The sequence below is a fragment of the Helicoverpa armigera genome, chromosome 20, assembly GCF_030705265.1.
Source record: "Helicoverpa armigera isolate CAAS_96S chromosome 20, ASM3070526v1, whole genome shotgun sequence".
NCBI lineage: Eukaryota > Metazoa > Arthropoda > Insecta > Lepidoptera > Noctuidae > Helicoverpa > Helicoverpa armigera.
Genome location: NC_087139.1, coordinates 8,299,059 through 8,320,970, shown reverse-complemented (window position 1 = coordinate 8,320,970; position 21,912 = coordinate 8,299,059). Strand labels below are relative to the sequence as shown.

Genomic DNA, 21,912 nt, shown 5'->3' with positions numbered 1-21,912 from the left:
TGCAATATCAGTTTCTTCAAGATAAAGTCGAGGAACAATCTAATCAGATTCTCTAAGAACAGACATGAAAACTATTCTCAACAGTTCAGGTTAAATAAATATGTTTAGGCAATTGTTTTTAGTGAATTTTCTAATAGTGTTATATAGTGCGTTATGTGGTGGTCAGGTGCTGCAGTTTGGGGCATGCCCCGAAATTGATACTATGAAGTATTTTGATATAGAAGAGGTGAGTGTATAGACGAAACCGCAACTTGTAACTAGATGTCACAGAAGTACTTATAAGTTCAGTTGTGCATTCTCTTATACTGATATATCCCGGATTGATATACGGTAGGTAAGGCTGCTCCTAATATCCAAACTAATATTATAAATGCGAAAGTAACTCTGTCTGTCTGTCTGTCTGTCTTTCTGTCTGTCTGTCTGTCTTTCTGTCTGTCTGTCTGTCTTTTCTTCACGCCTAAACTACTGAACCGATTTGTGTGAAATTTGGTACAGACATAGTTTGAAACTTGAGAAAGGACATAGGATAGTTTTAATTACAAAAAAAAATAAAAATAAAATTATTCCGGACATATAGCGCCATCTATTGGTCAAATAAAAAATCTGCTGGTAGTCACTATTCCACGCGAACGAAGTTGCGGGCAAAAGCTAGTGTGATAATATTTATAGCAGTTTGTTTTAACAGTAGGTACTGTTAAAAAAAGTTACTGTTAAATTATTGGGTTACAGTAATGACCTTGTGTGCTCGGGAGTTTGTTCCACCACTTCTTCCCAGCAAAAACACATAGGAAGTGGTGGTGTGGTGGTGGGGCTGTATTTTGTAAATTTGACGTTCAAGAAGTGCTGATTTTCAGCCTACTTTGCATAAGTGACTTTTGATTTAGATTTTTTATTTTGACCATAATCGGTTCCATTTTCATCTTTTTGTCATCTTTGTCTACTCTCTACTGCGTCTGTGATAAGTCATTAGTCTGGCAGCCTCCAGCACCACCTCTCCAATAATGCTTATTCTGTGTTATTTATTATAATCTTAAATCTAGCGTCTCTGTAACGCCTTAAATCTTCAGTTTCTAAATTTACCTATTTCCTTAATATCACCATTCCAGTTCCAAGGCCGTTGGTACGAGATCCTCCGGTTCCCAATCTGGTACGAACAGTACGGTGACTGTGCTTACAAACGCATCCAATACTGCGGGCGACGGTTGGAGATCGAACATGTATTCGTGAAGGATGGCGTCCAGTTTGTGTTGCATCTTAATACTACTTACGTTCCTGGTGATGACGCGATTTTTGTTATAAGGGAAAGTAATATTGGTGAGTTTTATCATTAGCTATTTCATTTTATTATAGAAAAAGTGTCCTGTACATGTCTGTCATTTTCAAGCACCTAGACTTATGAAGACGTCGGCAGGTTTTGTGGTTTGAATTTAGCAAAATTTTGTTTTATCGCGAAAGTACCTATTAACAATTTGTCTAGTTCAAACTTGGTCATTATATTTATTTGTTTGAATAGGAGAATGACATTAAAGAAGGGCCAAATTAAAGTCATAAGATAAAAATAATATATTTAATAAACCTGAATTATTATACGCTGAACTCAAATGACTTGGGAACAGGGCAGGAAGAAGAATAAAATTATTTTAACAGTTAAACCTTACTCTTGGCCTTGATGCTTACATCCATGTACATTTGTTATGCCGTTTTTATTTATAAACTATGTAATTATAATATCTAATCTTTGTATATCAAGATAATAAATATTGAAAGTCATATTTTTAGGAAACTAGTACCAATAACATTATTTGGTGCTTTCATAATGTTATAGAATCCGTTTCTACAATTACTATTTGAGTATTAACAAATACAAGCAAGTATTAGCTTTATGCATTAATGCTAAACGTATTTGCTTATACTTTTAGTAACAGTACCAGTACTTAAGTACTTAGACAGTACCTACCTAGATTAAAACCTTTTTTTCGCCAATTCAGTTTTTCACATCACTATTTTACAACATATTAATTACCTCTATATTTAGATATTCCAGAAATAAAGAATAAAGCCTGGAAAATTACTTGTTCATCGTATTTTTTTTCTTTTCGTACTTACTAATGGTTTTTCTGAATTGAGTGACAATTTATTGTAAACACGTACGGTAGACCGCACATCAGTGGTAACTGTCATGCACCTTAACTCAATAGTAATAAGTACGATTTTCCTATAAAACTGTTACCACTGTCCTGAAGTTGACTGTACTAGTAACAGTTCGAAAGCTACATTATGCACGAGTAACATAGGCTATATTTTATCCCGGGATGCGGGTAAAACCGCGGGAAAACGGCTAGTATATTCATAAATCGCTTAAATTCTATAAGGTGACTAAGAGTTATTGCAATTCATGGTTATTTGGCTAAGCTTTCTCTGATCAAGGAATGATATATAAAATTTCTTTCCGGCTTCTCCATAAGACCAACTTATTGGATACCGTACAACGAGTGTGACGTTTCATAAGAGCCTGCAAAGACCTATTTGAAATAAAAGCATTTGATTTTTACCTAAATAAATTACACTATTAAGAGAAGTTTATATTCTTCGTTAACTACAAACGTGTAACACCAGTTATACTCTTGTTTGTAAAAATAAATTACATTAATTAATCAGTATCTTTTTCATTATCAAAACGTATGCACATTTATCAGTAAATGAAATCTGGAATATGAAATCACAGTAATACCTAATGCATATTTAATATTATTAATATCTAAGAATGAATAACAACCTTTTATCAGTAGGTATTTATAATCGATAAATATTGGATACGTACATAATAACTTCATACAATATGGTTACACATAAGTTGCCTTTTTTATGGTTAATTAGCTAATGACCCCTTCCGCCGTGGATGCAGCGTGTGTCAGACTCTTACTGTCTAAAACCCACCATGTTCCTTCTTAAGCCCTTTATGTACCAGGGCCGGGGTAACTTTTTCAAACAATCCCGCAGCCCCGGCAGCACATATAAGTAGCCTAAAGCCTACCTCTATAAATGGGCTAACTATTTTTTTTAAATTAGTCTAGCAGTCTGATAGTTTGCGTTTAAGCAATCTAAGGAAATTTTCAGCTGAGTATTAGTATAGATTTAAACATCCAAAGTAAATCCTTTGTAAAATTGTGCCCTTGTTGATATCACACTAAATAGATGTTTGGTTTTGAGGTTGCGCCTGTGGGTTTACAGTGGCTCTAGTGACCATTAGGCTACAAATACAACGATTTGTGTGCTCATTTTACTTACGTGATTCGATGACTTAATAAATCGGTTTATAAACCTCGGAGTAATCGATGTACATACCCACATAGAAAAAAAAACATACCGGCCGAATTGAGAACCTCCTCCTTTTTGGGAAGTCGGTTAAAATGATAATTTCTTGTTCATTTTCAGATCCAGTCGGCATCCCAATGAATGTGGTGTTAACCGATTACGATAACTACGCTATAGTTTACGGCTGTAAATACAGTGAGGCTATGGGATTGAAATACAGTGAGTAATAATATATTACTGCCACCTTATTTCGTATCAAGTTACTTATTAGGTAGGACAAGACAATATCTCTTACAATTCTGTCTAGAGGCTAGTTTCAGACGCTCTGTAATGATTCAGATGTTTTTACACAACTGCTAATAGATGGCGCTAGTATCCATGTCAAACTAGAAAAGGAGATTGGGCGATTCCGGTCCAAATGTCCACCACGAACGAGACCTATATGGCTAGATAGCCCGTTAAATATAGAACATTTTTTGTTATGAAAGTAAAAAAAAATATAATGCCAGAAAAAAGTTATAGCAAAATCAAATAAAACATTTTATAGATTTTTACAATTTCATTTTTTCAATTACTTTTCGTGATGATCGATTTTCGTACTTTCAGTAACTTCTGACAAAATAGAATTGTTCATTATTAGAGAGAAGACACCACCAGTTACATCGAACTTTCTTAGATCCAGGCACCGCTGAATATATTCAAGTACTTCTGGCGCCTCAATTGGTTAGTGATTTGTACATCCATCGGACGAAAAAATATGGGCTGTTTAAATGCAAATGTGTCTTACTCATCTTAGTTTTAGATAAAATGCGGAAATGGAAGTGGAATAAAATAAAAAATAATAATGATAACATACAAAAACTACCGAAAATTAAGAATACGTTTTTGGCTATAACTTTTTTTTGGCATTGTTTTTTTTTTACTTTCTTAGTAAAAGTTACTCTAAATTAAGTGGACTATTTAATTCTATAGGTCTCGTTCGTGGTGGACATTTGGACCAAACTTCTTACATTCTTGCCCAATCTCCTTTGTTTATACTTCTAGCATAAAAATGACGACTTGTAACTTACAAAGTTGTTTTTGATATTTGGCATGATTATTTCTAACGTTACGTTTATATTTCTTATATTTTTAATGTGTTTTTTTTCTATAATTTATATTTGAAAATGTAATAAATATGTAACAAAGCAGTGGCAGCTACACTCAAAACTAAACTTTACACCCTTTATAATAAAGTCCATGTTCAGTTTCAGCCTGGATACTGTCACGGAGAACTACATTACCTGAGGCAATCATGGCAAAAGTGAACCACGAGCTCAGATCCTTACCGTACGCGAACACGGCATATTTTGAGGAGGTGGACCAAAGCAATGAGAAATGTGCATCGCACTGGACGGCACATGTTCAAGCTGTCAATTATAATGGAGATTTATAGAATTAAATGCATTTGATATAATTGTGTATCTTTTGTGTCGGGACAGATTGTGCAATATTTTTGCAGTCTGTACTTGTTAAAATGTTTTTCTAAAATATGGTAATGATGCAAGCACATCTATGCCAGTAATATTTGACCTTCAAGATCATTAAACTAATATTTTAGGCTACGTGGAAGACATTTTAATCTTGATAGATATAAATTTAGTACTGGTAAAGAGATTAACATAAAAACCTCATCATTTCAGTAATTTATTCTGATTTCTTAACTTTTTCCAGAGCAATTGTACCTATATCTTAGGTCACTATCACTATCGAAACTATAATAACTTCCGCCTAACCTTTTCCAAGCCTTGTTGGGGTCTCCTTCCAATCTTAAATGGAGCATCCAGTTTGAGTCAAATATAAAATAATAAAAAACAACAACTTTTAGCAATAACATTTAATAATCTCAATAGCGTACTAAAACAGGGGTCCTAAAAGTCAGCGGTTCAGCCTGCCTATCTTCGTAATACTTCGGCGAGCATCGGGACCAGTCGTCTTTCACCAGCTTCTTGGGATCCACTCCGATGCGAGACAGTGATCTGATGGCGAGCTCCTTAGACACGTCATTCAGAACTTCGTTTCTTGAGAGGATCCATACGTAAACTGGAAATTATGATAAAATACATTAAATGAGGTTTTTTTGTTGGGAAAAAAATGATGTCATATTTTTAAAGGGTTTGTGGTCAACTGCAGTTTTAAAAACAATGGCTATGAAACTGATAGGTAAGAGAAAGGCCGAGAAATTGAATACCATAAGTCTGTCATGATAAAAATGCAATGAGGCACAGTTCCGACACTGCACAAAGTACCAAATAGCAGGATGCAATCAAAAGATACAATAATTAACTTATCAAAATCTTCATTGATATTGCAATTCTTATAACTGATTAGTATTTATTTATTCAACGTATTATGCCATCCAACGTGGCAATACTGCTAGAATCTTGGGTCACTCCCGGTGGGCAACGATGAGGAGTTTTTTGATGCAATTTTTTAAATTCATATTATTAATTTGTCAATTTTAAATACCTAATATGTATTACTAGCCGTTTTTCCGCGGTTTTACCCGCGTCCCGTGGTAACTATTGCCCATACCGGGATAAAATATAGCCTATGTTACTCGTGGATAATGTAGCTTTCAAATGGTGAAAGATTTAAAAAAACCGGCCCAGTAGTTTTTGAGCCTATTCATTACAACCAAACAAACAAACAAAGTTTTCCTCTTTATAATATTAGTATAGATAATAATTTATTTACTATGGTATAAACTTACTGAAATGCTTGTCAATAAGTGGGCTGTAGTTGCAGGTATACACCGTCGCATAGTAGTTGTAGTTCGTAGCCAGCACATGGAAGGGATACCTCCTATTCATCACTAGAAAAATATTATTGTTATAAATTAGAAAAGGTATAATATCGCTGTGGAATTCTATTATGTTCTGTGTCTACGATTCGATTTTACGTAATTGGAGAAGGTATTCGTAAACAATCTTGTATGACTTGATGCAAAACTTCGTTTCTTCTACAGTAAAGTTGATGTTTAACTTTAATGCCAGCTGTTCAGACATACAGGAGATAGAAGCACCAGTGTCCATCAGCGCAAGAATGTTTTGATGGCTGATAGACACTGGCACCCTTCTGTACTTTCCTGCAACTGGCCGAAAAATTTTGCTTATATTGCTTAACGGATTCAAGGAAACAGCCTAGAGCCTGAGAAAGGATATAGTCCATTTCTTCTGGGTTGCTCGAAGTAATTCTGCTGGGACATGAGAGAAACCGTAGGAAATAGCATAATATCTAAATTAGCTCACTTGTCTTACTAATTAAGACCCAATTACACATATTACCTACAAGAAATAACATAAAAAAACTTACATCTCCTAGGTGCATCATCAAAACTGAACGTAACATCCAGTCTAGCCCCATCTTCAATGCTAGAAGGTATCCCAACCTTGGCAATGCTGTACCGATGGAAGAGACCTCGGTCGACCCTGGACTGGTTCAGGTAGATGCCAGTGGCTCTGGTCTGTAGTTCTAAGACGGAGCAGTTGTTTTGGTTCTGCCCGTCGCTTGAGTAGTGGTAGGCTTGGTACCATTTGTTGAAGAACTATTTTGGAAATGAATACAAATTGTATGAGTATTTCTGAATCGAATTGTAGGTTTATTCATATTTTTATCTTATATAGTATGTAAACTATTACTGTTGTTTATGCTTGTAAACTGCAATAAGATTACTGAGATAAGGCAGTAAGTTTTCTGTGCAAAAACAGAAAGCAAGAAACAAATACATATGTTGATTTTTAGATGAGTAGTTACAGTTAAGTACCATTTACACTTTATTATTTTAGATAATATTTAGTAAGTACCTACATCAGATACGTACGGGGTTTTACAGGTTCATTTAATGTCAATATATTTCAAGTAATACTTAACTTACATCAGCAGGTCGAAACTCCTCCTGAAGCTGTACATTTTCAGGGCATTTTCCCGGCAAAGTAAAATACCCGTAAACACCACACACACTAACAAATAACAAAATAAATAATTTCAGCATTATTACTACCGTTCAAACTGTTTAAAGACTTACACAGTAATGATTCAAGTAATATTGTATTTATTTTTATAAGTTAATCTAAGGTTATCTATAAGTTCAAACGGTGTATAACTTTCAAGTAAATGATCTTAACAACAATATATTTCTGTGAATAAATAAGAGAGTTAGTAATTTGATATGGTATTATTGATGTTAAGTTCTGAGAAATTCAAAGATGAATATAACGTTTTTTGGTGTAGGTACTTCAGGGTCTTCGAATTTTATATGTATTTAGTTCACATTTTAAAGAGAGATTTAAAAGAGTAGCACTTGATTATTTCATACTTTTAAGCAAGTAAAAACCTTCCTACTTTGTACTATTTTATGCTATCTCTACTTCTTTTATATTCTCTCTGTGTACATAAATGGTAAAAAAAACGCTTAAGCGCAAATACCTATTCATAAATAATTATCTTATAGGTAAGTTAATCCAGAATTCTTTATGTTTGTACACACTCCCTTACAAATGCTTCCTATTCAATCGTTTTTGCGTGACTTTTAATAGGTATAACACAGAAAAATCTTATTGAAGATATTCAAGAGTTACCGGTGTCATCATTTTAAATGCGGCTTGCCATTTACTTTTTTTAACAAACAAAGCTATCTGGGCGTATCTCATTTTCCTCAACGCATCCAAACATTTATTTAGAGCAATATTTTTAACAAACACTTCTTAGTAATAGTGCAATCTTGTTATTTATTAACTCCCTGTTCTGCGAACCTCTAATCTGTTAAATTGAGTGTTAATATGTTGACCCTATTATTGTAAAGTAGCGTACATAATTAAAATAAAGTAATATAAGAATCAAAGCTCAAAGTCGCTCAACGAGCTATGGAGAGGGCTATGCTTGGTGTTTCTCTACGTGATCGAATCCGTAACGAGGAGATGCGTAGACGAACCAAAGTCACCGATTTGGCCCACCGGATTAGCAAGTTGAAGTGGTAATGGGCAGGCCATATTGCTCGCAGAGCGGATGGCCGATGGGGCCGAAAAGTGCTGGAGTGGAGACCACGGACTAGCAAGCGCAGCGTAGGACGTCCACCAACGAGGTGGACAGACGACCTTATAAAGGTCGCCGGAAGACGCTGGATGCAGGTCGCTTCCAACAGGTATCTGTGGAGATCAAAGGGGGAGGCCTATGGCTGAGATGATGATGATGATGATGATGAATATAAAAATATGATTTTCTCACCATATTGTATCTAAGTAAAATAAATAAAAATACTTGGTAATCAAACTCACAAGAGCGTAAAAAATTGTCATTTAATTTTACAGGCTATCTGAAGAAACGCGATTCTCTATTTTCGATCTTAGTTCCTATTTATAGATCCATTTTATTTAGGTCACCTAACTCCACTTTACCTGACCGACTAACCTACTAACAGCCAACAATCCTACATCCTATTCCCACAGCGCAAAAACTTACATAAACAAAAACGCAACGAATAAATCATACCAAAGGATGTCCACATTACGGCTTAAAACGTGGTCAATTTACTTACGTCTATTTCAGTATAAACCATCCTTAGTAAACTACAAACTTTTAGTCGGCCGATAGTTGGTTTGCGCTCCTAAATCAGTATGAAGATGAATGTAAGTACACACTTAACAACGCTCAAGTAGGTATTTGTTCTGTATTAGAACAAATAAAAACTTTGATTGAATTTACGTATTCTACTAATCCTACTAATAATATAAATGTGAAAGTTTTTGAGAATATATGGATGTATGTATGTTATTCTTTCACACAAAAACAGCTGGACCGATTTGGTTGAAATGTATTCTTGTTTAACATACCTCATACATAGGCAATTTTTTTCAAAACACGCGAACGAAGCCTCGATCGGAAGCTAGTATTATATATTCATTTGCATATAAATAAAATAATTTATATTTTTTCTGCAACCAGCGGGTCTTCAGTCGGCCAACTGTTTAGTCTACAGTATGCGCGACGGTTTATGTCTGGGGTCAGTATTGAATAATTACAAGTGTGGGACGGGACACATCATTCTTTATCTCAGTCTTGGACGCTTCAGTTGTTTTAAGATGTTGATTTTAATTTTGTCAATGTGTTTTGTGGCCGCTTTCGGAGCGGAATATACTTTGCTAGGCGAATGCCCTGATGTTAAGTTGCAGGAAAATTTGGATCATACTAAGGTAAGTTGAAAATGTTCTATTTTTGTAATATTCGTTAGTTGAGAAAATTAACGCCTAATTAATTAAACAATTCAGTTTTTAGTGTTGCTGAAAACCACTTTCAAAAGTCACTTTCTTCTCTATCAATAAAAACTGGCCAGCTTACGTTTCTGGTACATTCGGTCATTATTCATACTGTTATCTTCATAAGGACTACTTAATGGTTCTTTTAAATTTAAACTATTTGTGTACTATAATCAGATTTGATAACAATCTGATTACAATAACAACTATTTTGTTTTTTTTACGAAAATCAGTCGGTATTCTTATGACATAGATAAATAGCTATTTTATTTTTATAGATATTTCTCACCTATGAGTAATCAAACTATTTGTTATGAATCACTGAAAAGAAATTGAAGGACAAAGTCAGTGTTTACTCGGACTACTAAATATTTTATAGACTAGCTTCCGTCAGCAGATATGACAAGCATCCCGGGGAACTGCTTCGAGCCATAAACATTGCTTTTTAAATAACAAATTAGGTCATAAATTATTTAAGGCGAACTTCAATAACAGGTACTGTCTACAGTTTGCAGGTCTATGGTACACAGTAGCCAGCTACGCCAGCGATGGTCGCGACATCTATGACTGCTCGACTCTGGAGTTCCTAGAAGACAACCTGGGCTACATGTTCAAGGAAACCTATGTGCAGCTAGACCAGGGCAATAGGACCCAGAAGACGTATCAGGCCAGAGTAGACCCGACCTTCGATGCTGGGAATAAAGCTCAGTTTATAATGAGCCATGAAGCTGGAGGTTAGTCATTTTTGCTAAGTTAATTTCTGCTTCTCGCTACCTAGGCAAATCAGCATTAGTCTAACAAAGTCTACTGGATATAACTGATGTTTTTAAATGAATTACTACTTTATATCTACCATCGTATTTTATGATGTTTAAGCTCAGAAATATGCATAAAAGGGCCTACTTATCCTTTAATTCGCTATATCTTCAATAGGTACTATTAGTTATCTGTAGATAAGCTTTAATAGCTAACAAAATATTGTCGTCTTTAAAACCTTATCTTTGGATTGCAACTATTTCCTTATATTATGAGTAATAGAATTTTTATAACTGATCCCAAGCGCCCAGGATTGCCTTATATGAAGCTCTCACCTATTACATACTGACACCAGATATAGAAATACTTAATACCAGATATAGAATACAACCATAGTCTGAATGAAAAATCGCTTGAACAATACGATACAACTGTTTATTCTGTTTTCAGACAAAGTCCTCCAGTTCCCGTTCTTCATCCTGTCTACTGACTATGAGGGCTACGCTATTGCTTACACTTGTAAATGGCTGAAAGAAAAGATCAGGAAACATTACGGTATGTTGAACTAATCATAACTCGTCAATTTTGGTACTTAGATATCGAGACTATTTCGATATCTAAGTAAGCCCGAATTCGAAGCCCGATACGCTCGAAGAAATGTTACACCAATATGCTCGTTGGTTTGTAACAAACAGGCGAGCGTGCTCGACGTTTTGTTCGTAGAAGGATAATGTACTAGAACATCTCATAGAGCGGCTCGTTGTTCTGTTACAAGTAAATGTTGTAGTCTATACTCACCTTAAGAAATTAAATTGGTCCATCCACATTTCAACCTTTAGGACAACTTAATTATACAAATACAAAACATCATCAATAATACCTAAGTATTTCTTTCAATTTTCAGTATTCACGTGGGTGCTAACCCGCGGCAAGGAAAAGCTTCAAGGAGAATTGCTGAAAAAAGTTGAAAATACGTTGTCAAAATACACTGATCTGGCTGAGAATAGACAATCATTTGTCTTCAAGGACTTTTCTGACGCCAGCTGTGCTTACACCAAGAAATTCGAAACCGACTTCTTTACCAGTAATTTCTGGTAAAATTGTATAAAAAAAATAAAATTAGACTGTGATTAAAGATGTATGGAATATTGTTTAATGGGTTGTTTGTTATTTAATCAAAAGAATATATATGTCTTAATGCTTGAGAGAATAGACTTAAAATTATAAGCAATACGCTATTAATTGGTAGTCATTTTAATAATCAACTTAAAATAATTATTTGTTCCTCTTCTCGCAAGGCGCGGAATAGAAAATATAGATGTAGATAATAGAAAATATTTATTATAGAAGGAAAACAAACATCTGCAAAATAACCTATTCATTCCTTAATTCCTGAAGATAAAATTCTTCAGCTCTGATTCACACGATATGTGGCGTAAGAAACAATAATCACTTACATATATGTACGTACGTACGTAGAAAATATTATAGAATGTGTAGGTATGCCAAAGGAAGGTAAAAATTCTTTCAACATTAAACATTCATTATGAACGAACCGTTGTTATTCATACATATTAGTATTGATAAGGTAGTAGTCAGCTTAGATATATCTGAGAACGAAGTCTAATTCCTAGGGAGGTAAGTAATACACTTGCTTACCTAGCTCATATAATTTATATGTCCGGAAACTCCTGAGGGTGAGTGCTCATTCTATCTCCCCTTGTCAAATTCTACACTTTATAGGTAATAAAGTACTACGAAATAATAGTTTTTTTTTCATGGTTTAATACACATTTATAACATCTTAAAGAGGAGAAAAACTTCAATATTCGTTATGCTATGAAAATACATGAAAACAGTCAGCATAAGTAATAAAGAAATAAATAAAATAAATAAATAATGTCTGGACATTTTCACACACGGTCGGTTAGCCCCATGGTAAGTTATTAATTAACTTGTGTTATGGGTGCTAACACAACTGATAAACTACATAAAGCTTCATATATACATATTGTAACACCCAGACCACGGCCAACAAACATGCTCATCACACACATGTCGACCGAACCGGGAATCGAACCCGGGACCTCAGGTTCGGCAGTCCGGCATGGTGGTCGAGGTCGTCTAAATAGTTTTCATAAATCGAAAGAAAATCTATCTTCAGCGTTTTGTTCTCCGTAACTAGTTGCAATTTTTCTCAAAGTTTACCCTTTATTTTATTAAATAAATAAACATATTTCTACATTAAGAAAATGACTGACAATCAGACAATTTGATTCGATTGATTTGATTTGTATTTTTCGAATGCACTTTACGTCCCTACTGAAGTCGCAAGTATGGATGTTTATTTATCTATCTTCATAAGGACCTCCATGATTACCTAATTACAAGTAGGTGGCGTAATTACCTAATTAATAACCTTATTGCGCCACTTCAGTATGCGATTTCTACGCAAGATGCCTATGTCACTTGAGGAAAAAGTTGTTATCAATTCTTTCACCTACTTACCTAACTGAAATAAGGTCGTTAAATAACATGTAGTATTTTCATAACTAAAATGATGCTGGCTTTAAATTGTAAACTAAAAATATAAATAATTTAACTGGCATAGGTATATTAAATCCTATCACATATACTCGTACTTTGATATTCACAAACTTTGATATAATTTTTTTTTTTTACAACATTATAAAGCAGAGATAAAGTTAGGAGTATCGAATGTTTTGACCTGTTGACAGCTGTCAGTTGTCAAGGGAGAATTTCCGTTTAATGTGATTAGGTACGATACATTTTGTATAAGTATATATTTTTTAATTCAAAATTCTAATCATCCCATTTGAGGACTAGAAATTGAGCTTACCTTTTATTATAACAAGATGGAGATTTTTATTTGATTTTGTAGGAAATAAATACAAATATTTCGTATAAAAGTTTATTATCCAATAAATAGTCCTAAGCTATGTTCTGTTCTATATTTTTATTACAATGGTATTATTGGTGATTAGACATTAACTGGTGATTAATATAAGTATTAGTGATTGTTATCAGAATAAATATATAAAAACAACTTTGGATTAAGCAGATATAGCTATGTATTGTTCATTATTTCACATTTTTATACAAAAATGATCGTTTTTTATGGATTTTTTGGACACACTAATTACTTCGAATTAGTTCATCAATCAATCTTAAGGACTAAAATATTAGAATTTTCTATATACATCGCTATGATCGAGAGGCATTTGAATTTAAAAACATTACACTCATTATTATTTCGTAATATTTTTAAAAGCTGAATCTAATTTAACGTCAAATTATAGAAATTCTGAAGATATACTGTTATAAGTTATTTTGCACTATGTGTAAAAATTATTCGAGAGCATTTCGCATCATCAAATTCTCTAAAACTTGACGTCAAATCAATTATGAAAAAACGAACCTTAACTTCAAACATCAATACTCACAATTTCAACAAAATAAACATAAGAGATACATATTAAGATCAACTATATAGAAAAAAAAGTCCGATCCCAATTATCTATCTGCCGATTTTCTTAATAAAGATAGGAATTTGATTTGAATTTCTATCCCTAGTAAGCATAATCAACCGATAGATAAAATATTGAAAACGGCCGAAAGTCTACAGTCAAAAAGCATCAGTACTGGTGTTCAAAAACAAGGTTCTCACCATAGCTTTGCGTTCCTATTTTAAAATAATCTTCGAAATTCAAAAATTCAAGGCTTGGCAGTTTGTTCTGTCATGACGCTGGAGCCGGTAAACTTGCAAGCCTCTTCGGAGAAGTCGGTTTTAACCAGTTTGGTGGAGTCAATGACCTTGGAGTGTTCTTTCAGGAACGCATCAACGGTGGTCTTTGCTTCGCCCTCCAAGGATTTGGACCTTGAGAGAATCCAGGCTTGCTCTGTAAGGTACAATGAAGAAATAATTTTAGTACATCTCAAAACCAGGGAACTATAGGACTTTTCTGCAGTATTGGTGTAGAATGGATAGTAGAACTGTGAATGGTCTCTCACGCACGATTTCCAAAACAAGACATCCAAGACAAGACATTTACTCTTTTTTAAGTTTTTTTTTAAACAACGTCTCTTTGCAGATGGTAGACACAATATTCTAGGCTCATTTCAATGCAGTCCTACAATCCGAAAACATAATAAAATTCTTTTTTTATAAACAATTGTCCGATTGCAGTTTGTTGACCTCTTAGGACTACTCTCCAATCATATTATCAAAATTACTGCAAGCTTATTTACGTTTTCTGAACTAGATTACTTAATCAAAAGATGTTTAAGACTTTGTCAAACAATACAAATTATACCTAGTTTAAAGAGTCAAAGATTTCCTTATATTGCCTTATATTGGATTATAGATACCTACTTAACAAAAATATTGATCTAGGAATTTATGCCCTTTATCACTAGTAAATCATACTTCCTCATTGATATCGCCTTATGTCCGCAATTTATGTAGGTGCCTTTTCAAAACAATAGAAGAACGTATGAGAAGATTTGTACCTATCTTGTTATTAAATGTTATTGAACTCTTAAACGAGTTATACCGATTAAGATGAAAATATTTATAGAGCCAGATTTGAATTCCAATGATTTTATCCCTTTTAATAAATCTCATGAGGTACCTATACCAATACGTACTATGTATAATAATGAAAATGCTTTTACTTATGTATATTAAATAATCGGGGGTTTCCCTAATTCGGAGTCATACATCAGAAAGCGGATTCAGATAATTGCACAACGACTATCACGTGCCCAACTTGGTGCCAATTATATATTTATATTGAGGAATTAATGATTTATCTGCAATATTTACGTAACTATATAAGCAGGATTGTAAAAAGACTTCCTAAAATACGTGACATTGTAAACCAATAGATTGTATGCTGAGCGAGTGTTATCAGGCATTGATGCAATCATCCATAGACAAGCATGTACAGGTTTATTGCTTTTAAGTGACTAATGATCCGGCAGGATCCGGCTTTTATGTATTTTATAAAACAGGGTAAAATATGGGCTTCCCCACTGAGGGGAGGTATGAGGGGCCTGCCGTGAGGCGGGCAGTTGCCGGTGGGGGACTGGACGCCATGGATTCCCAGACCCCCTCCACTCAACCGAGATCGGAGTGCCGCTGGGCCTTTTTAGTGGATATACCGGGAACGTTTGTACCGGGGTGTCCCACATACCCCGCATGCGTAATAGCATATTTTACTCAGCGAAAAAAAAAGGGGTAAAATATGGGCTGCGGGATTGTTTAAAAGAATAACCGCGGCCATTGTACAAGAAGGGCTCCAGAAGACACATGGTACGTTTTAGTCTGTAAGTTTGACTCACCCTCACGCTAGACCCAGTACAGGAAGGGTAATTTGAAGATTTCCCGCCAAAAAAAATGTGCAAAATAATATAAATATAACGATAGAGTTGGGAGACCCCCACATGGAATAGAGTGTACCATGTTTCTCACGCATATGATGCAATTACACTCGCACAATGCTTTTCTATTGCGCTTTGGCTTTCTCTCACGTATGACTCCAATAGACTCCAACGTAGAATGGAATGTAGCGGTAATTGTCTTTTAAAGAACTCTAAAGTTTTCATGATCTTAGTGTTAGGCAATTTTTTTATAACTTTTTGCAGCTTTTGACAGACAGTCGTTATTAATATAAAAAAATGAGATTTATATCATACTAATACATGCATAACAATGATTAAGCCTATGAATCATCAAAACGAAATACGAAAAAATATCAAAACCTAAAAGTTTGTAGTTCATTTTTAAATCTTATGCAATTTATTATTATAATGATGACGTAAAAATGTGAAGTCGTGGTGGCCTAGTGGGTAAAGGACCAACCTCTCAAGTATGAGGGCGCGGGTTCGATCCCAGGTCAGGCAAGTACCAATGCAACTTTTCTAAGTTTGTATGTACTTTCTAAGTATTCTTAGACACCATTGACTGTGTTTCGGATGGCACGTTAAACTGTAGGTCCCGGCTGTCATTGAACATCCTTGGCAGTCGTTACGGGTAGTCAGAAGCCAGTTAGTCTGACACCAGTCTAACCAAGGGGTATCGGGTTGCCCGGGCAACTGGGTTGAGGAGGTCAGATAGGCAGTCGCTTCTTGTAAAGCACTGGTACTCAGCTGAATCCGGTTAGACTGGAAGCCGACCCCAACATGATTGGGAAAAGGCTCGGAGGATGAATGATGACATAAAAATAGTTATAAATTATTCGCTGTCAATGACGCCCTGAGGACTCAGGTAGGCCCCAGCGGAGCCCAGCAGGGCCAAGGTCGGCTGGGGCTGCGGGATTGTTCGAAAGAGATACCGCGGCCCTGATACATAAAAGGCCTATGACGGAACAAGACGGTTTTTAGTCAGTAAGAGTCTGACACTCTCTCACTGCTGCTAACCCACAGCGGGAGGGGTCATTTGATGATTTTGAATGATATGATATGATTTTTGTTAAAAAAAGAGGACTTAGGTAGGTAAACCTAGGTAATAAATCTTAACACTAAGTACATAAAAGCTGGGCTGATTGACATCTATCTATACGTGACGTTATAAAGAGACTGATATTAAAATATTAATATCATTTCAATGTAATCTGTGATAAAAAAACAGCAATATTCCATTAAAGAGAACATGGCCTTGAAACTTTGTAGGTATTGCTACTAGTTCCAGGTAGCTAATTATAAATGTGTATCAGTAGCAAAAATGGGTCACTAGTCTTTACAAGAACATGCTAAGAAGAATAAATAAATATCATCATCTGCCTAGCCATTAACCCAACTAAGTACCAGTATTTTACAAGGACCGACTGCCTATCCGACCTCCGCATCCTCAGTCCAGTTCCCCGGGCAACCTAATACACCTTAGTAAGAGTGGTTGTCAGACTTTCTGGCTACTTGATACCCGTAATGACTGCCAAAGATGTTCAAAGGACAGCTAGGACCTACAAAAACCCTGGCACTCAACCACAACATAGGAAAAAAGGCTGGGCAGATGATGATTTATGTAAGTAGGACGAAAATATGATCACTTTCGACATTCGCATTTCAAATAATTTGATTGACACGCATATAGTTTATATGTTTTTAGGGTCTTTCAACAGTTTGTCGCATAAATAAATTAAATATTACTAATATTGTTGCTATTATCATCAATTAACGATTTGCCCCCACCAAAGATTATAAATCGAAGCAATTCTAAAATAATGCATGTAGGGACCTACATAATCTAGAAAAGTCTGAATATTTAATTTATTATACGTATGAAACATGATTAATTTTACTATCAGCCGATATGTACTGCATGTACGTCAACGTGCCTTGAGGAAATCTGATAACGGCAAAAAACTTTGCTTTTGTCCTGCCATAGATAAATATTGATTAGGCTATGAGATATAATATGTCGATAAACAGAATCCGCTTTATTTTGTACAAACAAGTTAGTTATTCTTGAGTTTTCTTTTCACTGACATACGATAAAATAAGTATGAATTTGAACGTCTTGTCGCAAAATCCTTTTTCGGCAACAAAGGTCATATAAAATATCCCAAAAAACTATCAGATAGCCTAAGACGGGGATTAGAATAAATACAATAGACATACAAAAAATACTTTGTTGGTTTATTATGCTTTTACTGAAAAACATCTGAACCAATTGAGGAGGATGTAGATGGAGTATCCAAGTTAAAATAATCACAAAACATACGACTTTAGACTAAATCCGAAAAAACTGCAATCGGAAATGATTAAACGCACTTAAACTAACTGAAGTAGCAAATAGATAATAACTTATCGGCAGATATAGCTGATTTCCTATCAAAATTAATTAACAGTAGAAAAAAAAACATATATCGAATACCTTGATCTACTTTTAACATTTTACTGAGAATGTTATAATCGGAAAATTACCGATACATCTGCTAGATTAAAGTTTCAGTGTACTAAAGCCGAATCTATCAATTGAACTCGTTGTGATTCAAAGTGGTATAAATTGTAGGCAGAATATTTTCTAAATTATAAGAAATTATGTTCTTTCTAAGTATGTACATATATCTTGGACACCAATAATTGAGAAAAGATGAAGAAAACCCTCTTGAGGAAACTTGAACTCTGAAGTCAGAAAGTCTAATCTGCCTTGATCGAGCGTGGTGATAGACGCTCATTCTTTCTGAGTGAGGAGTGGTCTGTGCCATGCAGTGGTGTAATAACAAACCAAGTCTTCACCGAGTTTCTATGTAGAAATTTATCGTGATACGTAGTAAGGTAGCTGCGCCAGCCAAAAAAACCGTAGATTGGTTGCCTTGGGTATCAAATTGAGGACCTCATGGTCAGCAGTAACCACTCGACCAGCAAGAAAATCTATGTTCCTACTTTCTCTGAACTAATGCTGTAGAAGAGAGGTACCATAAAGAGGCAGCTAAAGGCCATTTTAACCCTATTCAGGGAAGCCGTAAGTGACGTAGATTAGTGGTATTTGAAGAAAATACATACCATTGTGAGTCTTGGTCTTCTCATCGTACTTGCAGTTGTAAGCAATAGAGTAGCTGTGGTAGTCAGTCGTCAGGATCTGCAGACCAGACTCGGATACGATTTCTGTGAAAAGAAGAATTGTATTAGAGAGATTTCTAGAATGAATATAGTCGAGGACTGTATAGTTTGCGCAAACCTTATCAATGATTGGTTGGTACTTGGACGACCAAACATATTTTTTTTGTTGTAAGTAAATACACATGATTCCTAAGAGGCTTTATTTTACTATCCCTTCAAAAATGATATTGGGACTTAATCTATAGAAATAGAAAAAGTATATGATTATGACATGAAACGTAGGTAATACCGGATAACAATAATTAACGTAAGTAGCTACACCATTTCCTTCAGATAACCAACATTATTGTGAAGTATTATCCAAAGAAATCTTAATCCATATTAAAATATTTGAAACGATTTAAAGATAGTACCTACCTATCATTCTACACTATAAAAACTATATGTATAAGTTTATACATTTTTTTGCGTATATACCGATTCTTTTTCAAGGTCGAAAAACTCACCTCCGAATTTAAAGGACACGAGGAGCTTGGCAGCGTTGTTGGCATCAGCAGCAAACTTGGCGGTGCCCTCAATAAACTTCTGCTCTCCATCGAGGACGTGTGAGTTTTTGACCTTGACCTCGTCACCATTCAGGGTGTACTCAGCCTGACCGCACTTGCCTTTGCCTTCTGACGCGATGGGTAACTTTGAAATTTCATACCAGACGCCTTGGTACTGTAAAAAAAGATGTAAATCTTAAGACAAACTCCTATCTACTGGGTACTATCTTGCTGAGTATTAGACTACAAATCCAATTGAAAAAGTTGTTGTCCCTTAAATCAAACACATTTAAACGTATCTTCCATCCGCCTGCATACCTACTAAGAGACAATCTGAAAGAAATATTTGTTATTCTAATATTCATCGAAAATGGTGAGTTGGAAAATATTTTGACTGTAAATTCACTTCAAATAGGCAAACCAAACTCTCCATTAAAGTTTTTTGATAAAGAGTTGATGACATAATATTGACCACAAACAAACTTAACGCGACCTTCACGGTTGGCTCAACAATGGATGTCGCTTGTAAGCTGAATCATTCAATTCCGTAATCAACCGGGTGCACCGTAACCACCTAATTGATCACCGTTTATCGGTAAATTAGTTTATTTGTGTGTGAATCAACAAGTTTAATCATTTAATGGATTAAGGTCAAATTGGATGACCTTGATCTTGAACCACGGCTTCGTTGTGTTGTTCCGCAGTTTATTTATTTGCTGTTAATTAAAAAGGTGCGCATTTGAGGTTAGTGCGTTTAAGCAAAAAAAAGTCTCAGCTCTAGTAAGTACTTACACACTTTAGCAAGATAGGTAGGTAGAAGGGTTGGCTACCGACGAGTTAAACCATAATATTAGTTAAATCATAACTTTACTTTATGACGACATAAAACATATCATAAAAATTACTGATCAGGCTATTTTATTTGAACAAATCTTATGAGATACCATGCCAGTTTAAAGTAAATATTTAACTAAACCGCGCCTCTGTGCTGAACATGACCACTCCTAATAAGTCATAACTATGAGAATAACAGATATACCTACATAAGTGTCTGATAACAATCGGTTTGTGAACATAGATAACTGTGGCTGTAAAACTGTAAAGAGTTACAAAACTGATAGGCGATAACAGAAGAAAAGGAAAATGTTAAGACAAAAAATTGTGTTACTTGCTATAACTAATCCGCCAATCCACACATTTCAAGGGATATAAATGTAGGTATATGTTGCTTGCCTATTGTAAAGTAATAAATCTGAATCGAATTAGATGCTTTAACATGAAAATATATTATGTTTAGGCTAGAGTGTGTAAACATTGTAAAATATGACTGTAATAAAAAGTGAATACTGATATCAATTCACGAATTGATATGAGACTCCCAACTGAGAAAAACGGATAAGATAAAATAGGCTCAGACAAAATAAGACAATTTAATCCAGTTTGATTTTGATTACAGATCACACCATTGCATTGGCAGACAGCAAATATTTATGATAGCCATTATCCTCCGAGCCTTTTCCCAATCACGTTGGGGTCGGCTTCCAGTCTAACCGGATTCAGCTGAGTACCAGTGCTTTACAAGAAGCGACTGCCTATCTGACCTCCTCAACCCAGTAACCCGGGCAACCCGATACCCCTTGGTTAGACTGGTGTCAGACTTTCTGGCTTCTGACTACCCGTAACGACTGCCAAGGATGTTCACTGACAGCCGGGACCTACAGTTTAACGTGCCATCCGAAACACAGTCAATGGTGTCTAAGATATACTTAGAAAGTACATACAAACTTAGAAAAGTTGCATTGGTACTTGCCTGACCTGGGATCGACCCCGCGCCCTCATACTTGAGGTTGGTCCTTTATTTTTTTTTTTTATAAAAAAAAAAATATTTATGATAGCCAAAAAATATAATTTTACTCGCTGTGTGACCGAACAAATAAAGATACAAAACAAAATCCAATGGATCTTGTGCTCTGCAAAAAGTTTGATGACATTTTCTAATCAAATACCCTTATTTTCATGCTACCTATATTTATTTTATCTACTCAAACTGAGTAAAGTTTTGATTAAAATTTTTCTCATGGTATGTCTAGAACCACTCGGCCAATTTCAATTATATTTCCTCTTAGTTCAAGCTGAACACTATAAGCTCTTCTTGTGCATACAGTACAGGACAAAAGAAAGTTATTAATATCGCAGTTTCTACTCACAGCAGTTAAGTTGAAGTTTTCAACCGGCTTGACCTCAGGACAGGGTCCATCATGAGTATCAGCGAACGCCGTCGCAACAAACGCAAGAATCAAAAATCTGAACATTTTGAGGTTTAGAAAAATATTTTTGGTATAAAAATTAAGTCGTGAACGCCTCTCGTGGACGGTAGTGAGAGATAAACTGGCGTCTGTGAGTATTCTGTCATCCTT

The 21,912-nt window shown here is 35.0% G+C and overlaps 4 protein-coding genes across 4 annotated transcripts; 2 read left to right on the top strand and 2 right to left on the bottom strand.

Moving 5' to 3' along the window:
- Nucleotides 1-40: 40 nt before the first annotated feature.
- Nucleotides 41-4,771, top strand: LOC110376447 (lopap). Its single transcript, XM_021334917.3, has 4 exons — nucleotides 41-226; nucleotides 1,107-1,314; nucleotides 3,436-3,534; nucleotides 4,563-4,771. Exons 1-4 carry the CDS (start codon nucleotides 101-103, stop codon nucleotides 4,748-4,750), a joined length of 621 nt encoding a protein of 206 aa, XP_021190592.3. The 5' UTR covers nucleotides 41-100; the 3' UTR covers nucleotides 4,751-4,771.
- Nucleotides 4,772-5,176: 405 nt separating this feature from the next.
- On the bottom strand, nucleotides 5,177-7,391 carry LOC110376423 (insecticyanin-A). The gene is made up of 4 exons (XM_021334890.3): nucleotides 7,232-7,391; nucleotides 6,670-6,901; nucleotides 6,068-6,169; nucleotides 5,177-5,397 (listed from the first exon to the last, which is right to left on the bottom strand). The coding sequence occupies exons 1-4, from the start codon at nucleotides 7,346-7,348 to the stop codon at nucleotides 5,201-5,203; spliced, it is 648 nt and encodes a 215-aa protein (XP_021190565.3). The 5' UTR covers nucleotides 7,349-7,391; the 3' UTR covers nucleotides 5,177-5,200.
- A 1,987-nt stretch (nucleotides 7,392-9,378) lies between these two features.
- LOC110376455 (insecticyanin-A) lies at nucleotides 9,379-11,520 on the top strand. The gene is made up of 4 exons (XM_064039718.1): nucleotides 9,379-9,545; nucleotides 10,117-10,342; nucleotides 10,815-10,919; nucleotides 11,269-11,520. The coding sequence occupies exons 1-4, from the start codon at nucleotides 9,435-9,437 to the stop codon at nucleotides 11,460-11,462; spliced, it is 636 nt and encodes a 211-aa protein (XP_063895788.1). The 5' UTR covers nucleotides 9,379-9,434; the 3' UTR covers nucleotides 11,463-11,520.
- A 1,762-nt stretch (nucleotides 11,521-13,282) lies between these two features.
- Nucleotides 13,283-21,902, bottom strand: LOC110376452 (bilin-binding protein). Its single transcript, XM_049848923.2, has 4 exons — nucleotides 21,703-21,902; nucleotides 19,457-19,670; nucleotides 18,894-18,995; nucleotides 13,283-14,284 (listed from the first exon to the last, which is right to left on the bottom strand). The coding sequence occupies exons 1-4, from the start codon at nucleotides 21,805-21,807 to the stop codon at nucleotides 14,100-14,102; spliced, it is 606 nt and encodes a 201-aa protein (XP_049704880.2). The 5' UTR covers nucleotides 21,808-21,902; the 3' UTR covers nucleotides 13,283-14,099.
- Nucleotides 21,903-21,912: the final 10 nt, after the last annotated feature.

Bases quoted from the DNA above. Each gene is read 5' to 3' on its own strand.
- LOC110376423 (XM_021334890.3), bottom strand. From the start codon at position 7,348: ATGCTGAAATTATTTATTTTGTTATTTGTTAGTGTGTGTGGTGTTTAC. The intron at 6,902-7,231 runs GTAAGTTAAGTA...TTTCCAAAATAG, and splicing joins AGGAGTTTCGACCTGCTGAT to TTCTTCAACAAATGGTACCA. The intron at 6,170-6,669 runs GTAAGTTTTTTT...ATATTTTTCTAG, and splicing joins TGATGATGCACCTAGGAGAT to TGATGAATAGGAGGTATCCC.
- LOC110376452 (XM_049848923.2), bottom strand. From the start codon at position 21,807: ATGTTCAGATTTTTGATTCTTGCGTTTGTTGCGACGGCGTTCGCTGAT. The intron at 19,671-21,702 runs GTGAGTAGAAAC...CTTTTTTTACAG, and splicing joins AAAACTTCAACTTAACTGCT to TACCAAGGCGTCTGGTATGA. The intron at 14,285-18,893 runs GTATGTATTTTC...TGTACCTTACAG, and splicing joins GAAGACCAAGACTCACAATG to AGCAAGCCTGGATTCTCTCA.
- LOC110376455 (XM_064039718.1), top strand. From the start codon at position 9,435: ATGTTGATTTTAATTTTGTCAATGTGTTTTGTGGCCGCTTTCGGAGCG. The intron at 9,546-10,116 runs GTAAGTTGAAAA...TACTGTCTACAG, and splicing joins AAAATTTGGATCATACTAAG to TTTGCAGGTCTATGGTACAC. The intron at 10,920-11,268 runs GTATGTTGAACT...TTCAATTTTCAG, and splicing joins AAAGATCAGGAAACATTACG to TATTCACGTGGGTGCTAACC.
- LOC110376447 (XM_021334917.3), top strand. From the start codon at position 101: ATGTTTAGGCAATTGTTTTTAGTGAATTTTCTAATAGTGTTATATAGT. The intron at 227-1,106 runs GTGAGTGTATAG...TCACCATTCCAG, and splicing joins AGTATTTTGATATAGAAGAG to TTCCAAGGCCGTTGGTACGA. The intron at 1,315-3,435 runs GTGAGTTTTATC...GTTCATTTTCAG, and splicing joins TATAAGGGAAAGTAATATTG to ATCCAGTCGGCATCCCAATG.